Here is an 18,990-nt window from a genome sequence, read left to right on the forward strand (position 1 = left end):
TTATGGGGCTGCCCTTCTGAGCTGGGGTTAAGAGAATTCTATTGCCCTGCTTGAACCTACTCCCTCCCTTGCCTTAACTGGTGCCATTCCCAGTCTCTTCTGAAATCGAGGATTACGTGCTATTCTCCTGGGCCAGACCCTGCTGTCTCTCCCTCTTTCTATTCTCTCTCCCATTTCCCTCACCCTGTCTATCTTGTCTATGGTTGAATAATACTTTTCACCCTAGTGCCCCCTTTCTCCCTCAAACTCTTTGAAGATCAGGAATTAATGTTCTTTTATTACCTCTCTCCCTAGAAAGGGCTAGAGGAGACACAACACAACAACCTCCTGCCCAACCTTGTGGTGGGGAAGACTCCAGTTCTCTCTGAACTGCCATTCACCAGCTTTTGATACCCAGGAGGAAAGTTCACAGCTGTCAGCTGGGGGTTATCTATTCTGAAGTTGAAATGTCTGCACTCCTTCCCTCAGCTAAGATAATGAGCATACCGACAGGGAGAAAGGCAAGGCCATCATTGAATAGGGAAATATGGGCAGTACCTCGGAGGGGGATCTTTTATATCTCTAAGTAGAAAGAACATGGTCAGCAGAGATGAAGGCAAGTAAGCAAAGTATGGGCAGCTTCTACCCAGTCCTGCCATGTCATCTTGAGGCACCCCTAACTGATGTTTTCTCTGAATTGACTTTGGAATAAGGGATAAGATCAAGACAAGGACCCTTGGCATGGCTTACCTCAGAATTCCCACCCACAAACTAGCACTTGGGATTCTACCTGGGATTCTACCTGGAATTCTCTTAGGCTTAATAATTTCCTACTTATCCTGACATCATGAAGGGATATAGATCTTTCCATTTTCCTTTTCTATCAAAGTGAGAAAAAGTGTCTCACAACCAACCACAAAACCAGCAAAATTTCAGCCAAATAGAATGCCTGAGTAAAGGCTAAACAAGCATCTGACTGTCCCACAGGGGCATGTCAATGTGACTTCTACCTTGTCCAATGAGGTCAGCCCTAGGACAACACTGTCCCTTTAAAAACTCTGGTTTAAATGTATGCTTTTGTAAAGATCACTTGGAAAATTCCAGCAAAATGGACACCCAAAGAAAACAATTAAAGAAAATACAAACAGTATTTAAATGGTATAAGTCTGAGTTTGCCATCCTGTAGAAACCATGTTTTATTCCAATTCCTGATCGTGACTGTAAAAATAGTTATTGACCAGGCGAGGGCAGCAGTAAGCCATCTAACACCTGTACTCACAACTATTTACTGTGCATCCCCAGACTAACGCCCTTAATCCAAGAGACACTGGGCAGTCTAAAGGCTGCTGCACACACTTTTACGCCCTTTCATACAAATATTTTCACACATTTGCTGACACTTCCCTCCACACACATGCACACGCACACACACCACCCAGAGATAAAGAACAACTGTTGTCAATGGCTCCCTTATGCTCAAGGGCTCTTACTCAGGAGTACTAGGGCTCTAGGCTCTATTATCTCCTGTCCACCCCCGCTGCTCATCAGATCATCAGTTAGAGGGCAATTCTCTCCAAGCTATTTTTCCTTTGAAGCTATCAGATAATGCATGGGGGTCAGAAAACATAAACTATTAGAATAGGGAGAGTTGGGCAGACTCAGCCTCTCATTTTCAAATGAGGCCTCTGATGTCCCAAAGAGGCCAACTTACCAAAATCACACCTGAGCTAGATGCAAACAGAAACTAGAATTAGGGTCTCCCAACTTCAGACCAACTGGGAGTAGTTACACAGTGAAAGCTGAGAAGAAGAGCTGGGAACTTTTTCTGGCCCTGCCACAGTCCTGTGAGTGTGACTTTAGTTAGAGAAGTGAGACCCTCATTTTGTCACTTTATAGTAGGGGCAGGGATCCTCTTACTATTAGGAAGAAACAAGGATAGGAAAATCAACACGCCTTTCGCTCCCTTTACAGAGTAAAACACTTCATTATACCACCAACCCCTCAATACCTTCCTTAACCTTGCTGCAACATTTGGGGACTATAAATGAGGGGGGAATTCTGATTAAATGAGGCACTTACACAAAGGTTGGTTTTTGTGAGGTTTAGGATGAGCATCTTCTCATCTGGCCTTTCAAGAGTCTCGCACTTTATCTGAAAGAAGCCATTGGAATTAAGGTTCAAGCTGAACCTGATAGGTTCTCATCTTTGACTCTTTCCTCCCCCCTGGAAGAAAATAAGATGTTCTTGACAAGCTGAGAGCAAGGCTGGGAGAGAGTTTCAAAGCCAGCTGCCCAGTTGTCTAAGCCAGGATCAAGCAAAGCCAGGAAGAAAGAGCAGATGGGCAACTGCTCCTGACGTGTAGAAACACTCTGCAGGGAGCCCCTTCTATCTCAGTCTGGGCTCTCTTAATAATCCCAGTTTTGCTAGATTTACCCTGTTATTCCCAAGAGCTGAAGAGGGAGATATGTTGAAGTCTTGTGGGACAGTTGAAGCAGACTTAGAGCTGGAGCTCGTTGGTCCTCTGACAGGCGGTGTGGCCATGGATCCTGATGAAGTGTCTACAGGCTGCAGTGCTGTGGAGGCAGAGGTTCCACTGGAGGCTGGAATCCCACTGGGCACCTGTTGATTTCTTTCGAAGGTAGTCAGTGGTCCTGTAATTGGGAAAACAAAGGTAATGAGAAAAGTGGAATGGTACCCTTAAAAGAAAAGGACAGTCTGTTCTTATTCTAATAGTTTCTTGGGTTCTTTGGTCTTATGCACCATTTAGATTACAGGTTGAAATAAGCAGCCAATGAGGAAAAAGAGGATAAACAGATGAAGTCAGTTCCTAAAATATATTACAGGATGGGTCAGACTGGATGAGCCAGTATAAGAACCTGGCAAAGTGTTATATAACAATAACAGCAGCAATAGCCAACATTAATGGAACACTTACTGGAGTCCCAGTCTGTGCCAGGGACATGTGCTAAGTGCTTTAAATGTACTTTCTTATATAATCCTCAAAACAACCCTGTGAGGAAGGTACTATAATTATCCCTATTTTATAAACAAGGAAACAGAGTTATAGGGACAAGGAAACTAAGGGTTATAGGGGCTTAATGATTTATCCAAGGTCAAGAGTCAACAACTGGCAGAGCAGGGATCTGAATCCAGATTTATCCAAACTCAGAGCGCATGCCCTTACTGCAGGATACTGCCACTCTTCTGGTCAGTAGTCTGTTAGGTATAGAATGCATCAAAATTACCTGGGGAGCCTTTTAAAATGCAGATTCTCACAACCAGAAATTCGGATTCACCAGTTCTGAGGTATCTGAGCTGGGCTGTGCAGCTCAGACTCATGATCCATCAGTAAGTTTGATTAGTTGGTTTGTTTTAGGGGGTACCAGGTATTAAACCCAGGTCCTCATATATGGGAAGCAGGCACTCAACCATGGAGCTATACCCACTCCCTCATCAGTAAGTTTTGAATGTAATTTATTGGGTTAAGACCAGCACTTTAAAAGAAAAAAAGAAAGAAAAAAAGGAAACAGAATAGTATAGAAAATATCAAGGTATAACATATGTGCAGGACTATGTTCTGTGAAATTTTTGTTTCAGTTATGTTTTATATGGACATTGTGTGTGTGTCCTGGATTACAATGTAAAAAATTAAATGTTTTTTTATTGTGGGTTGCAAAACAAGTTTGAGAATCACTTTCCTAGGGTACCTATAATATCCCACCACTCAGCCTTACCTATGAAAGGACAGTTAGCTTGTTTATATGTTAATCTGGACAGACAAAAACATTGAACTCTCATCAGAATATACAACACCGTTGGCCTCTGCTCATCACTGAAATAGGAAACAGGATCTCAATGAAGGTAGACTATTCACAATGTTTAACCATCAGCATTAATCTCCATCTTCCAGCTGACCAACTGTATAGAATACAAGCTTTCTTGCTTGTGGGAAAAAAAGCATTACTTACTTGTTGTGGTAGGTTTCCCTTGAGATGTGAAGGTGGGACTAGTCATCATGCCTGAACTACTTGAAGGTGCAGCACTTGTGTTTTGCTTCTCAGGAGAGCCCCCATGGTGCTTCGGAGTAACGTGGCTCCCAGTTGATTGGTTGGAAATTGATGAGAAGGTGGAGGAAAGAGTAGGAGTGGTCTCTGAGGTATTAACCATAGTTGAAGGTGGAGAGGTCATCTGAGTTGCTTCTTTGGGACTTAAGTTTGTGGAAATGTTGTGGCTACTTCTGTGCCCAGATTCACCTTCATCTTGAATAGTTTCATTTTTGCTACTTGTGCTTTCAGACTTAGCTGTGCTGGTGAGTCCTGTAAGTGTAGTAGTGATGCCTGAAGTTTTATTCTCCTTTGAGCCCCCAGTAGTTGTAGAAGGGTTGTCTGGGGCTGCTTTCTTATCATTGTCATTCGTAACAGTTGTGTTTTGCTGGACAGGAACTGTAGTCACTCCTGGGTTACTGACTGTTGTAGCTATGATTTGGTTGTCTGAGTTTGAAGTCACCACTGTGCCATCGGGCGTGGTGCTCCATGTGCTTAGCTTGGTTGAGGTTGCAGGTGCTAAGGTTGTGGCAGGAAGTAGACTTGAGTTAAGAGCCATCTGGCCTGTTTACAAAGACAACACAGAATCATGTTAAGGTATTAGCTGAAAGTTTTTCTCACCACACTTCTCCTACTCTTCCAGGATTCAGAGTTCTTGCTCCCATCCCTTGCCATCTGCCTTGCCATGGGCCTGGCTCCTTGATGGCCCCAGAAGTTTCTGAGGTTCAAGAAATCTCTAGGAGGGAGGCTGAGAATGAAGCAAGGAAAGTAAAGGGAGATTCTGAAGAGAGAACCTACACTTAATAAACTGCATGTGGTAGCCCGTGGTGTATTCTCTGCTTTTCCTAGCCTGTCCTGTGCACATCCCCTTCCAATTTTTGCATGTGCCACCACAGAACCAGGTGACTGAAATCACTTCTGCCATCTGTTCTCCAGCTCCCATTCATGTGACACTGTAGAAGATTCAACAAACTTACCGGCCCTATTCTAAGCATGGGCAGGAGACATGGTCCCTGTTCTCATGGATGCTATAATCCATAAGGACAAACTGATGAAAAACTGAAATCCAGAAGGAGAAACTGACAATAAGCAAATTATTATTGAAGCACAATTGTGGGAAGTACAAAAGAAGAAAAGTACAGCATGCCCTGTATGTAACTTAACCTTGTCTGGGGGTCAGGGGAGGAACGTCGTTTATTCACTCAGTCAACAAACTATTTACTGAGGTAACAGTTATGTGGCAGGTACCAGGTCTGGCCCTGGGGATACAATGGTGAACAAGACAGATATAATATAAACCCTCATAGAGCTTTACCATCTAGTGGGGGAGACACGCATAAGCAAGTGAACAAATGTCAAATTGTGGTAATTATTATGGCAGAAATTAGAGAAAAACTAGAAAGAGGGAGGTTATTAGATAGAGTAAAACAAGGCATCTCTGAGTTGACACATAAGCTAAGACTTGAAGGATAAGGAGGAGACAGCTGTGTGAATAGTGAATAATGGGAGGAAAAGGGTAACAGACAGAAGGAATAGAACATTCAAAGACCACCCCAAGTAGGAAAAGGAACTAACAATAAAGTTTAGTGAGTGAGGGAAAAAGAAGCAAGGTAATGACTATAAGCAGACACTTTGGAGAGTAAAAGGACGGTCTCTTAAAAGACATATCCTGGTAACTCAAGACATAAGAGCACCCTTCTTATATGCCAAAATAAGGGTTTTGGATTTTTTCTAAGAGCAAAAAGAAGCCACTGAAGGCTTTAAAGCAAGGAAGTTTACAGGGTGGTTTACAAAGAGATTTATACTTGCTGCTTCATGGACTATGATTTGGAAGGGAACAAGCATAGAAGTAGTAAGATGCTGTAATACAGATGAAATGGATAATGACTATTAAGTTATTGATACTAGCAATCAAAAAGAGAATAGATTCAAGACTGTATTTTGGAGATAGACTAAACCACCTGCTGATGTAGTAAATGAGAAGGAGAGAATCTAGGATGATGCCTGGTTTTCTTTCTTGAATAGAAGGGAGAGAGTGGTGGGAAGGAGTATAGTGGACCTTTGCCATTCTTTGAAACCCATCAAGCCCCTATACTATTTTTCTATATTTGGGGGGACTTCTCACCCAGTAAGACTGTCAGCAGAACTTGCCTCCTATCATAGAAGATGAAAATGCCAAATATTTGCTTATCTCGCCTCCCTTCCAACTAGAGCACAAGAATATGACTTAAGATACTATCATACAACCCCAAGTATTGGTTCTTTTGAGGGCTAAAGAGACCCACAGGTTCTATGGTCATGGCAGATGGAGTTCACTGCCATGGCGGTTGGCCCTTCTTTGGAGCTGGTGTTTCTGCTTGATGGAGCTGGACTCAGATGTGATCTCTTTTCACAAGCCTTTCATGCTAACTTTACTGGAATTGTATTTGGCGCTGGGGTTTAAGATATATCTAGGGGATTTGAATCTCTGAACTGAAAATATGATAGACAGGCCCTGAGCCTCAACAGACTTCAGCTCCTACACTCTGATTTATTGGACTTATCCCACTCAGCTAACATGGAGCTGAAGAATGTCAACCACCACACCATGAAGCCTAGAGTGCCTACAACTGAAAGTAGGAGGATTGCATCCAGTATCCATGTGGAATCTAAGCCCCCTCTTGATATAGATGTGGAATGGACACAACCAAGCCAAGGTCCACAGGAAGGAGGAATACAGTAAGGATTAGAGTGGACTTAATGATATTCTATTCATGAACTATTGTGGTTAATAATCGAGAAAATGTGGCATTGGTGTGGAAAAAGTGGCCATGGTGGCTGCTGGGGGCAGGGAATGGGAGGAAGAGATGAGATGTGGAGGCATTTTCGGGACTTGGAGTTGTCCTGAGTGGTGCTGCAGGGACAATTGCCAGACATTGTATGTTCTCCCATGGCCCACTGGATGGAACGTGGGAGAGTGTGGGCTATGGTGTGGACCATAGGCCATGGGGTGCAGCGATGCCCAGAGATGTACTCACCAGATGCAATGGATGTGTCATGATGATGGGGGAGAGTGTTACTGTGGGGGGAGTGGTGGGGTGGGGGAGGTGGGGGTGAATGGGGACCTCATATTTTTTTAATGTAATATTTTTTTTAATGAATAAATAAAATTAAATTAAAAAAAAAAAAAGGAAAAGATACTATCGATTAGACATCCCAGCTAGTGAGCAAAGAAGTAGTAGACTGTGAGGAACTCTGAGGGTAGTAGTAGTAAAATCATGCTCAAATTTGAGCTGCAATGGGGGCGATACTACATTAAGTATCCAGTGCCTTAGCTGCAGCACTTAGCGCTTGGCATTGGTGGACAGTCCTGGCCTCCTTGAACCAGTTCTAGAACCCACGTGGGCGATATTAAAAGAAGCACTAAATGTAGTCTTCAGCAATCCCAGCTATTCCATAAGCTTGATTATATCTCAGTACCTTCTCTCTCTTCCCTCTCTCTTCCCTCCCTCCCTCCCTCCCTCTCTCCCTCTCTCTCTCTCTCTCTCTCTCTCACACACACACACACACACACACACACACTTTGCTACTGAGATGCAGAAATTTGTATCAGGAGTGGCTGCATGCAAAGGACTTCAGTGATTAATTACTGGGCCTGCTAAAGGTAATTGAAACTCTGCAAGTATTAAGGGAAAGGGCTCTGGTATCCCATGGCATCTTGTAAAGAAGCAGTCACATTATCATCAATCATCTAGAATGAAGTGCCCATGAAGCAGCTTTGGGGGCCTGAATGACTGTTGTTATAGAAGAGTATGACAGGTACACATGCCAGGATGCTTTTTTTTTTAAAGGAGGTACCAGGAATCAAACCTGGGACCCTGCACACGAGAAGCAGGTGCTCACCCACTTGAGCTACATCTGTTCCCCCCAGGATGCTTTTTAAAATCAATTATTTTTGGGAGCAGATGTTGCTCAAGCAGTAGGGTGCCTGCCTTCCACATGGGAGGTCCCGGGATCGGTTCCTGGTGTCTCCTAAAGAAGATGATCAGATACAACAACCAGACACAGCAAGCAGACAATAAACAGACAGATGAGGGAGTCATCTTCAGATGGAAGGGGGAAATAAAATAAAAAATTTTTGAAATCAATTATTAAATCAATACTGCTATGATTTGACAGCAACTTTTCTGTGTTAGTTCATAAAATGGTGCATCTTATAATTGATGAACTCAGTCTTTTTGATAAGAGATAATGGATTACTTGTGAGATTATTAATATATTTAAGAAATTGAGGAATTTAAAGGATGTGGAGTAGGCTGGTTGCTTCTTACAGCTGTAACTTCAAATAGGGTATCTCAATCTCTGCACCACTGCCATTTTGGGCTGGATAATTCTTTGTTGTGAAGGGCTGTACACTGTAGGCTATATAACAATATCCCTGGCCTCTACCCACTGGACATTAGTAACACATCCACCCCTATCCAGCTGTAACAACCCAAAATGTGTGACAACCCAAAATGTTTCCAGACATTGCCAAAATATCCCCTGGGTAAACAAAATCACATCCAGTGCGAACTACTGACTTAAAGAGAAAAGCACACTTGAATTTCTAAATCATCTTATCAAGTCACAGAATGAAAACTAGAGACTTTCTAAACTAAACTAAAATAATCTCTTTTTTGCTTACTGCTGAAAGGCTGAGAAGGCCAAAAGGCAAAATTAAAAGTTTGGTCCCATGAATTGCCAAATTACAGCATCAGTTTAATTTGTAATCTCACCAGGTCTCATAGGTAAAAGTCAGAAATTGATAACTGGAATGGTGACATATGAGAGGATACAAATGAATCAGAGTAACCCCACACATCCAAACCTCAATCTTCAAACAAATTCTCTGCCAGTGGACTCAACAATTGTTATTCTGTCTAATGCAGTTCCTACCTTGCTTGAAGACTCCTAATAACCTCACTTGAGCTCATGGGCACAGAAAGTCAGATTTCCTCATAATCCCACATTCTTCATTTTCTCCAAACCTATAACAATTCCAGTATGTACCAGAAGAAATACACAGAAGAAGGCTTGCACACTAAAAATCCCTGCAAAAAAATCTAGGCAAATATATATGGTTATCTTATAAGATGTTAGAACAAAGAGGGCCCATCGTGATTTTACATCAGGCTGATTTAACTAATATGGGTAATGCATACCAGAGATTTTAGATTCAATATGTTGGCTCAAGCAGCTAGGATTAGTTATAATTGTCTTTATTGGTTGGTTGAAACCTGGACTCAACGGTGGCCATGTTAAATAAGGCTAAGTTGCCAGAAATTTCCTGCAATGTATAGAAAGAATTCCAAAGTCTTAAGGAGACGGAAGTAGTTTAAAATGTGTGACCTACTCACTCACTCTATCTTGGTTCCCTAAAAGCACTTAGATAACTCTTCTTTCTTACTATATTTCATGAGTTCTGAGATGCACACTTTCATGTATTATAAATGATGGTGGGTCATTCTTTAACTGAGTTTTTTTTCTAAGTGGTTCAAAATACAATAGTGCATCCTATAATTGATAGTGTGTAGTTTTATTAAATTTGGGATATTATTAAGGGGGCAATCTGCATATTCAAAGAGCTTTGTTGTGGCTGTTCTTTACTGGCCAGGTATTCTAGTAGGAGATGCTGCCAATTTTAGTGGGGATGGACACCAGGTTCCTCGGGTGGTAGGTAGAGGCAAGAGTAAAATTTAATTTTTGGAGAAAGGTAGATATGATTATCATAACGGGCAAAGGGCCAGCATGGCAATCAGAATAGTCTAACCAAGGGGATTTTGGACACTGGTTTGAATTCAGGTGTTCTTTAGGATGGGCAACCCACTAACCTAGGCCTAGCAAACTGATATCGTGTTGAATCACCCTAGTAGAGAACACAGCTACTCATCCAATTGCTAGAACTGAATTTTTTCACAGACTTGGGGTACTTTGAATTAGGAGGAAGTCAGGGACCCTTGAGGAGGAATATGCTAGTACAATACTGTGAATCTTCTTAGCTTTCCCCAAAGGGATTTGTGGCCATTTAACAATATGCACAAGAGAAAGTTACTACATCTTTTGGTGAATACCGGATATAGAGGTCAAACTAAGATCTCACTACTGGATTCCTAGGACCTTGAATATTACTTTGTTCTACTGGTCAACGTGAGAAGTTTATGAATGTAATGTGAGTTCTGACCTGAGTCCTTCTCTTTATGTAAGTAAATTTCTAACTGTGGGATACTAGGTAACCATCACTAACAGAGCCATCTAAAGTTGAACATGCCTAGCAGCTTTCCATTATTAAAAGGAAAAGTATATATACTACCTGGCCTGAGTAGGTCCTAAAGAGAGATACATGAAAATTGCATGAGCAATGGGGCTTACAACCTCAGCATGCCTATTCCTGCCACACCATCACCTTTCCCTCACCCTATAGCTATAGTCTCAAAGATTGATCAGTTGACTGCAGAGTGGAAAAATCAAGTCTCTCTCATATAATTTTGGGTAAGAGGCTGGTGCCAGTGAGAAGTGGACTGCTGTGGTATAATGGCTCTATTTAGAGGCAATCCTGAAGACATCATATAAAGAAAAGTCTTCTAATGGGCAGGGCTTTGAATAGTACATTAGTGAGCCATGAATGAACAGTACATTCATGGGTCGTTCATTTTTTTTTGAAGTAAAGCTATACTGAGATGAGGAACAGAATTCAGAATTCAGAGGCTAATAATTTTTAGACAATTACAAACTTGGAAAGAACAAGAAAAGATGATCAGTGCAAGGGAGTTCAGGCAAGTGTGGGGATGGACCACTTGAAATAATCTAGAGTGTGAGAATATCTTTTCACTATGGAAAAGATGGTTCTCAATAATCAGATGCATAAATGACTTATTGTGGGTATCAGCCACCTAATAACTACTTTATGGGCTCATAAACAAGTGGCCATGGTGTAGGGAGGCAGCTAAAACAGCTTTCCCAGTTGCCAAGCTTCTGTCAGTAATACCTTTTATACGCATACAAAATGCCTTATACACCATCATGATATTCCACGAGCATGATATTTCATCAAGGAATTCAGTCAAAGGCAAAGTAAGTAGTATGTTAACTGTATAAGATTTTACTCATCTTACCGTGAATTATAAGGCTGTAAGTCTAAAAACTTCCTGGTCTAAAACTTAAAACATCCTGGTCTAAAAACTTAAAAATGAAAGTGAAGATAGCTCCTCTCATTCTTACATCTTATGATCTACCCTCAGAATTTATGACTTTTGGCCCAGTGAATGATTTCTTCTTGTTGGAAAGTTTTAGTACCCAAGAAAGGAATGCTTCTTTCAGGGGGCACAATGATTCCACTGTATTTGAAGTTGAAACTACCACATTGGCTTCTGGGACTCCCCTAGCTACCAGGTCAGATAAAAATTATTGCTGGTCACATTGTTAGTTGAGGTGATTGATACTGAATATCAAAAGACAATAGTGTAGGGGAGCAGATGAAGCTCAGTGGTTGAGTGTCTGCTTCCCATATATAAGGTCCTGGGTTCAATCCTCAGTATCTCCTTTAAAAAGCAAACAAACAAAAAAAGGCAATAGAGTAGCTGTTGCATAATAAAGCAGGGAGGGCTACAAATAGAACCCCAAGAGATTACCTATGGTTCCTCCTAGTATACCTTATGTCCAGTCATTAAAGTAAATGGAAGACCTCCTACTGGCAGCATCCCTAAACACCAAGATCTCTCAGAAATGAAATCCAGCACCCAGTACTAATGGCATCAGATGTGCAAATTGAAGCAACTCATCCTTAATGCTGGTGTAAGTGGGGTCCTCATCAGACCAGTTCAGGAGAAGAGTTCTGAGCCCTGTTTTTTATTTCACAGCTCTAAGCCTGTTTCTTTAGCAATCTTAGTGATTTTATTAGCTACCTATTATCTTCTTAATAAATTCACTTTCTCTTTAAACTAGAGTTGTCTAATGTTTGAAACAAAGAACTGTGGCTTTTATAGTGAAATAAGTCGGGGCAGGGAAACAAAATAAAGATTCCCATTATACTATATAAAGTCTGAGATATCTGGGAGCTAGCCAACTACAGATGTTAAGTATAAAGCTGAATCTATGAGTCTGGAATTCAGAGAAGTCTAGACTAGAAATTTAATTTTGGGGGTCATTAATATAAAGATGATACAATCATCTATGAGAATAAGGGTAAGTTCTTAACAAGAGTACAATGTAAGAGGAGATACAAACCCAAGATTGAGCCCTGAGAAACCCAAATATTTAGAGTTTTGGGATAGAAAAGTGGGAGAAATTGGCAAAAGAAACAAAAAAAGGAGTGGCCAGTGAGATAGGAGGACCAACAGGAGAGAGAATGTCACAAAACCCAAAGAGCCATCTTTTCAGTTTTTAGAAACAGTGCAGATAGGGATAAATAAATAATAAAAAATTTTTATTTGGGGGAGTGAATGTGACTCAAGCCATGGAGCAACTGCTTTCCACATAAGGTCATGGGTTCAGTCCCCGGTGCTCCTGAAAAACAAAAAGACAAACAAGCGAAAGAAAAAAAACCAACTCAGGGGAGCCAATGAACTGGCAAGGAAAATTAAGTCAAAGTGGTTTTCACATTGAGGACTTTGGCCAAGCTAAGTAATTTTGGAATACTATTATTAGTGAGCCTTGGGAGAAAAAGACAGAACTCAAGCATCAGTTTCTCCTGGCCCATGCCACCTGACAAAGACAAATGCAAATCTCTGGAAGAACACTTTCATCCCTTGTCTTAAGGAATTGCTACTGGAAAATTCTGTAACTAGGCACCATAAACTAAAACCAGCAGAATGAGATCCTCAAAGATTTCACATATTTTTTTTTTTTTATTTAAAAAAAATTTTTTTTTAGACTTCACATATTGGAATTATCAGATACAGAACATAAAATATATATATTTAAATACTTTCAAGAAGTAAAATGGGATTGAGAATGAGGAAAGAGCAAGCATGTTTGAAAAAGAACCATAAGAAACTTTTAGAAATGAAAAATGTCATGCAATAATGGAAATTAAATTTTCAGTAAAGCTGTTTAACCATAAATGAGACAAAGCTAAACAAAGAATTAGTGAATAGGGAAGCAGATGTGGCTCAATCGCCTGAACTCCCACCTACCACACAGGAGGTTCAGTTCCTGGCGCCTCCTAAAGAAGACAATGAGCTGGGGCAATGGGCTGGCATGGCAAGCTGATGCAACAAAATGATGCAACAAAATGATGCAACAAGAGACACAGAAGGAAAACATAATCAGAGTCACAATAAAGCAGGGAGTAGAGGTGGCTCAAGCAATTTGGCACCACCCAACAACATGGGAGGTCCCAGGTTTAGTTCCTGGTGCTTCCTAAAAGGAAGACAAGCACACAACAATCTTGCACAGCAAGTGCAAACAATGAGGGGGTGAGAAGAAATAAAATAAATCTTTAAATTAAAAAAAAAAATTAGTGACTTGGAAGACAATACTAAAGAAGTTATCTAGAAGTTACCATACCATACAATGACAAAGAGATAGAAAATACAAAAAGAGACATGGAATATTGATTGAAAAGTTTTAATAGAGAAGAGAAAATGGTTCAAAAGAAACATGAGATAATAGTTGAAACCTTTCCAGAACTAATGAAATATACAAATACATATATCTTAATCAGAATAAAAAGAAATACATACCTTAGACATAACTTACTGAAACTGCCAACACTAAGGACAAGAAAAGATCGTTAAAGTAGCTATATAGAAAAGATAACACTCAATGGAAAAGCAATTAGAACTACAACTAACACCTCAACAAGGCAGAAGACTATGGAATAATATCTTCATGGTGCTGAGAAAATATCTGTCAACCTTAAATTTTATCCCAGAAAATAAATTTCAAGATCTAGCATAAAATAAGTATTTTTAGACAAGCAAACATGAAGAAAATTGGTCATGAGTAGAAAAACATGAGAGGAAATTCTAATAGATATACTTTAGGTAATGGAAACGATCACAGGTGGATAGTCTGAGATGCAAGAAGGAATTAAGATCAAAGACGGTAAATTAGTGGGTAAAGGGAGAGGATATGGCTCAAGCAGTTGAGCCCCTGCTTATCACATGAGGTCCTGGGTTCAATCCCTGGCATCAGTAACTCAAAAATAATAATAATAATATAATAATAATAATAGTGGGTTAATAAACACAATTGTTGACGATATTAAATAATAATAAAGTTGGGGCTAAACAAGATAGAATTAAATAAGCATTGACAAGAAAATCAATTATTGTAATAAACCACATTAATAAATTGAAGAAAAATCACGTGAACCTCTCAATTGATTCTGCAAAGTTGTTTGACAAAATAAATATAAGCCTACAGGAATGATTTGTATTGATACCGTCTAAGGTCTTTCTTTGTTCTGCAGGAAAATTAAAATACTGATTAACTTTAAAATGTGACACTTTACATTTCATATTAAAATTTGTAGGGTAGTTAGAAATAAACTACAGAACATCCAAAGTAGCAGAGGGAAAAATATGAAAGAAAAAAATAAAACAAAAGAAAAAAAATGATAGAAATGAACTACAGAAAACAAAATAGAACAAAATAAGATTGTAGATATAATTCAAACACCATAACCACAATAAATGTAGAAGAAATAATTGTTCCAGTTAAAATAGAAAAATTATCAATTAACAGACTGAATTATTAAATATGTAGCAATATGCGATTTGCTAGAGATACATTTAAGCCAAAAGAATACAGAAAGGTCAAAAATAAAGGAGTGAATACAAACTATGCAAGAAAATTAATGACTCCTCCCCAAAAATCTAGTGTAGTTACATAATATCAGCAAAACTGACTTTATGGCAAAACACATTATTGGTGATAAAGAAGATCACTAAATAGTAATAAAAGAGTCAATTCACCAAGAAGCTATAGCAATTATAAACTTGTAGGCCTTTAATAATATCCTCCAAAGTAGATAAAGTACAATCAACAACTACAAGAAGAAATAGACTAAGCCATCATTATAATGAGTTTTTAACACATTTGCCTCATAATTAAGAGATAAGACAAACAAACAGTAAGGATATATAAAGATTTAAACAACACAATTAACAAGCTTGCCCTGATGGCTTTTAAAGTATAATCACAATGTTGTGTATTCATCACCACAAAAAATTTTAGAACCATTTCATTACTCCAAAAACAAAAACTCCACTCCTTAGCAGTCCTTCCCCAGCCCTACACAACCACTAATCTTACTTCATCTTTATATACTGATTTACATTTACATTTTATAATAAATGGAATCATACAATATGTAAAACTTTGTCTGGTTCCTTTCTATTTTTTTTCTGTCTGATATTAACATCTTGCAGTATTAAACATTTGTTCAATTTCAAAGAAAAACAGTCATATATGCAAGTTTACTCATATTCATATTTCACATGTGGTTTTATCATACTGTACAGTTCCATGTTAAATTTTTTAGCTTTCCTTTTAGTAATACATGACCTTAGACTTACCCTTTAAACACCTTTAACACCCACATAACAATACAACTAGTTACAGACATTATGTTGGCCTTATACCTTTTCTATTGATTTCCACATCCCTTTTATCAATTCTGCACAAATTAACCCTCAGCTTTCCATTCTCTAGCCTCATTCTATTTTCTGGTGGCCCATATTCAAGTTATTAACTCCCTGAGATTACACAATATATTTAGTTCATAATAGCACAATCATACAGTATTTGTCCTTTTGTGTCTGACTTGCTTCACTCAACATAATGTCCTCCAGGTTCACCCATGTTGTCATATGCTTCACGACTTCATTTCTTTTTACAGCTGCATAATATTCCACCATGTTAATACACCACAGTTTGTCTTTTTCCCTTCAATTTGTTAATGTGGTGTATTATGTTAATTGATTTTCTTATGTTGGACCAGCCTTGCATACCAGGAATAAACCCCATTTGGTCATGATGTATAAGTCTTTCGATATACTGTTGGATTTGATTTGCAAGTATTTTGTTTAGAATTTTTTTATCTATATTCATTAGAGAGATTGGTCTGTAATTTTCTTATAGTGTCTTTATCTGGCTTTGGTATTAGAATGATATTGGCTTCATAAAGTATGTTGGGTAATTTTTGCCCCTCTTCAATTTTTGGAGGAGTTTAAATAGGATTGGTGTTAATTCTTCTTGAAATGCTTTGTAGAATTCACCTGTGAAGCCACCTGGTCCTGGACTTTTCTTTCGTTAGATTTTTGAAGACTGATTCGATCTCTTTAAATGTGATTTGTTTGTTGAGTTCTTATATTTCTTACAGATAGAATGTGCATTGTTTGTGTGTTTCTAGGAATTTCTCCATTTCATCTACCTTGTTTAGTTTGTTGGCACACAGTTTCTCAGAATATCCTCTTATGATCCTTTTTATTTCTGTGGGTTCAGTTGTGACTTCCTTTCATTTCAGATTTATTTATTTATATCTTCTCTCTTTTTTTCTTTGTCAGTCAAGCTAGGGGTTTGTCAATTTTATTGATCTTCTCAAAGAAACAGCTTTTGGTTTTGTTGGTTTCCTCTATTGTTTTTTCCATTCTCACTTTCATTTATTTCTGCTCTAAATCTTTGTTATTTCTCTCCTGCTTGCTTTGGGATTGGTTTGCTGTTCTTATTCTAGTTTCTCCAGTTGGGATCAGTAAAATCTTTGATTTTAGCTCTGTCTTCTTTTTTTTTTTTTTAAAGATTTATATTTTTATTTTATTTCTCTCCCCTTCCTGCGCTTCCCCCCGCCCCCAGTGTCTCCTCTTGTGTCCATTTGCTGTGTATTCTTCTGTGTCCGCTTGTGTTCTCAGCAGCACTGGGAATCTGTGTCTCTTTTTGTTGCGTCTTCTTGCTGCGTCAGCTTTCCATGTGTGAGGTGTCACTCCTGGGCGGGCTGTGCTTTTCATGTGGGGTGGCTCTCCTTGCACACAGGGCACCCCTATGTGGGGGGCATCCCTGCATGGGATGGCACTCATTGCGCGCAGCAGCACTGTACATGGGCTAGCTCACTACACGAGCAAGGAGGCTCTGGGTTTGAATCCTGGACATCCTGGTAAGTGGATGCTCTATCAGTTCAGCCATGTCCACATCCCTCTCTTCTTTTTTAATATAGGTGTGTAGGGCTATAAATTTCCCTCTCATCACTACCTTCACTGTATTCTGTAAGTTTTGTAAGTTGTGCTCCCATTTTCATTTGTATTCTGTAAGTTTTGTAAGTTGTGCCCCCATTTACATTCATCTCAATATATTTACTAATTTCATTTACAATTTCTTCTTTGACCCACTGATTATTTAGGAATGTGTTGTTCAGCCTCCACACATTTGTGAATTTACCTCTTTCCTGTCTATTATTGATTTCCAGTTTCATTTCATTATGACCTGAGAAGGTGCTTTTTATAATTTCAGTCTTTTTAAATTTATTGAGACTTGCATTGTGACCTAACATGTGATCTATCCTAAAGAAAGATCCAGGAGCACTTTAGAAGAATATATAATCAGCTGAGTTTGGGTTCAATATTCTGTATGTATCTGTTAGGTTTAACTCATTTTCATATTATTCAGGTTTTCTATTTCCTTGTTAATTTTCTGTCTAGTTGTTCTACCTAATGATGTGAGTGGTGTGTTGAAGTCTACAACTATTATTGAAGAGATGTCTATTTCTCCCTTCAATTTTGCCAAAGATTGCCTCTTATATCTTGGGGCACCCTGATTAGGTGCATAGATATTTATGACATTTATCTTTCTGACGGATTGCCCTTTTTATAAATATATAATGGCCTTCTGTATCTCTTATAACTTTTTTTTTTTTTTAAGTCTGTTTAGTCTGATATTACTACAGTACTCCTGCTCTTTTTTGGTTACTATTTATGTGGAATATATTTTATAACCTTTCACTTTTAGCTGGTTTGCATCCCTGGGTCTAAGGTGGGATTCTCTTAAAGAGAGCATATGGATGGCTCATGTTTTAGGTTTTGTTTTGTTTTTAGGATTTATTCTATTTATTAACCTCCCCCCCCCCCTCCCCGGCTGCTTGTGCTTATAGTCTGCTCTCTGTGTCCATTCACTGCACATTCTTCTAATTCTTCTTCTTTTTTTTTTTTTTTTAAAGATTTATTTATTTATTTAATTTCCCCCCCTCCCCTGGTTGTCTGTCCTTGGTGTCTATTTGCTGCATCTTGTTTCTTTGTCCGCTTCTGTTGTCGTCAGCGGCACGGGAAGTGTGGGCGGCGCCATTCCTGGGCAGGCTGCTCTTTCTTTTCACGCTGGGCGGCTTTCCTCACGGGCGCACTCCTTGCGCGTGGGGCTCCCCCACGCGGGGGACACCCTTGCGTGGCACGGCACTCCTTGCGCGCATCAGCACTGCGCATGGCCAGCTCCACACGGGTCAAGGAGGCCCGGGGTTTGAACCGTGGACCTCCCATATGGTAGACGGACGCCCTAACCACTGGGCCAAAGTCCGTTTCCCTAATTCTTCTATGTCTGCTTATCTTCTCATCTTCTCTTTAGGAGGCACCGGGAACTGATCCTGGGACCTTCTGACATGGGAGAAAGGCCCTCAAATCACTTGAGCCAACTCAGCTCTCCAGTTTGTTGTGTCTCTCATTGTCTTTCCTTTGTGTCTCTTTTTTTGTTGCATCATTTTGTTGCATCAGCTCTCCAGGTGGGCAAGCTCGCCATGCAGGCCAGCTCGCCTCACCAAGAGGCCCTGGGAACTGAACCTGGGACCTCCTATATGGTAGAGGGGAGCACAAGCTTGAGCCACATCCACTTCCCCTCGTGTTTTTTTAATCCATTCTGTCAGCCTTTTGATTGGTGAGTTTACTCCATTCACATTCAATGATATTACTGTAAATGCATTGCTTACTTCCACTATTTTATTCTTTGGGTTTCATATGTCATATCTTAT

General features: G+C 39.6%; 1 protein-coding gene across 1 annotated transcript in view; it reads right to left on the bottom strand.

Moving 5' to 3' along the window:
* Nucleotides 1-18,990, bottom strand: part of PODXL (podocalyxin like) — a 55,515-nt gene that overhangs the window by 6,120 nt on the left and 30,405 nt on the right. Inside the window, exons 2-4 of the mRNA XM_004467811.5 lie at nt 3,948-4,586; nt 2,413-2,630; nt 2,059-2,130 (exon numbers count right to left, since the gene is read on the bottom strand). Of these exons, the coding sequence (XP_004467868.1) occupies nt 2,059-2,130; nt 2,413-2,630; nt 3,948-4,586 (929 nt within the window). The remainder of the gene's footprint in view (nt 1-2,058; nt 2,131-2,412; nt 2,631-3,947; nt 4,587-18,990) is intronic.

Source organism: Dasypus novemcinctus, chromosome 5 (genome assembly GCF_030445035.2).
Source record: "Dasypus novemcinctus isolate mDasNov1 chromosome 5, mDasNov1.1.hap2, whole genome shotgun sequence".
NCBI lineage: Eukaryota > Metazoa > Chordata > Mammalia > Cingulata > Dasypodidae > Dasypus > Dasypus novemcinctus.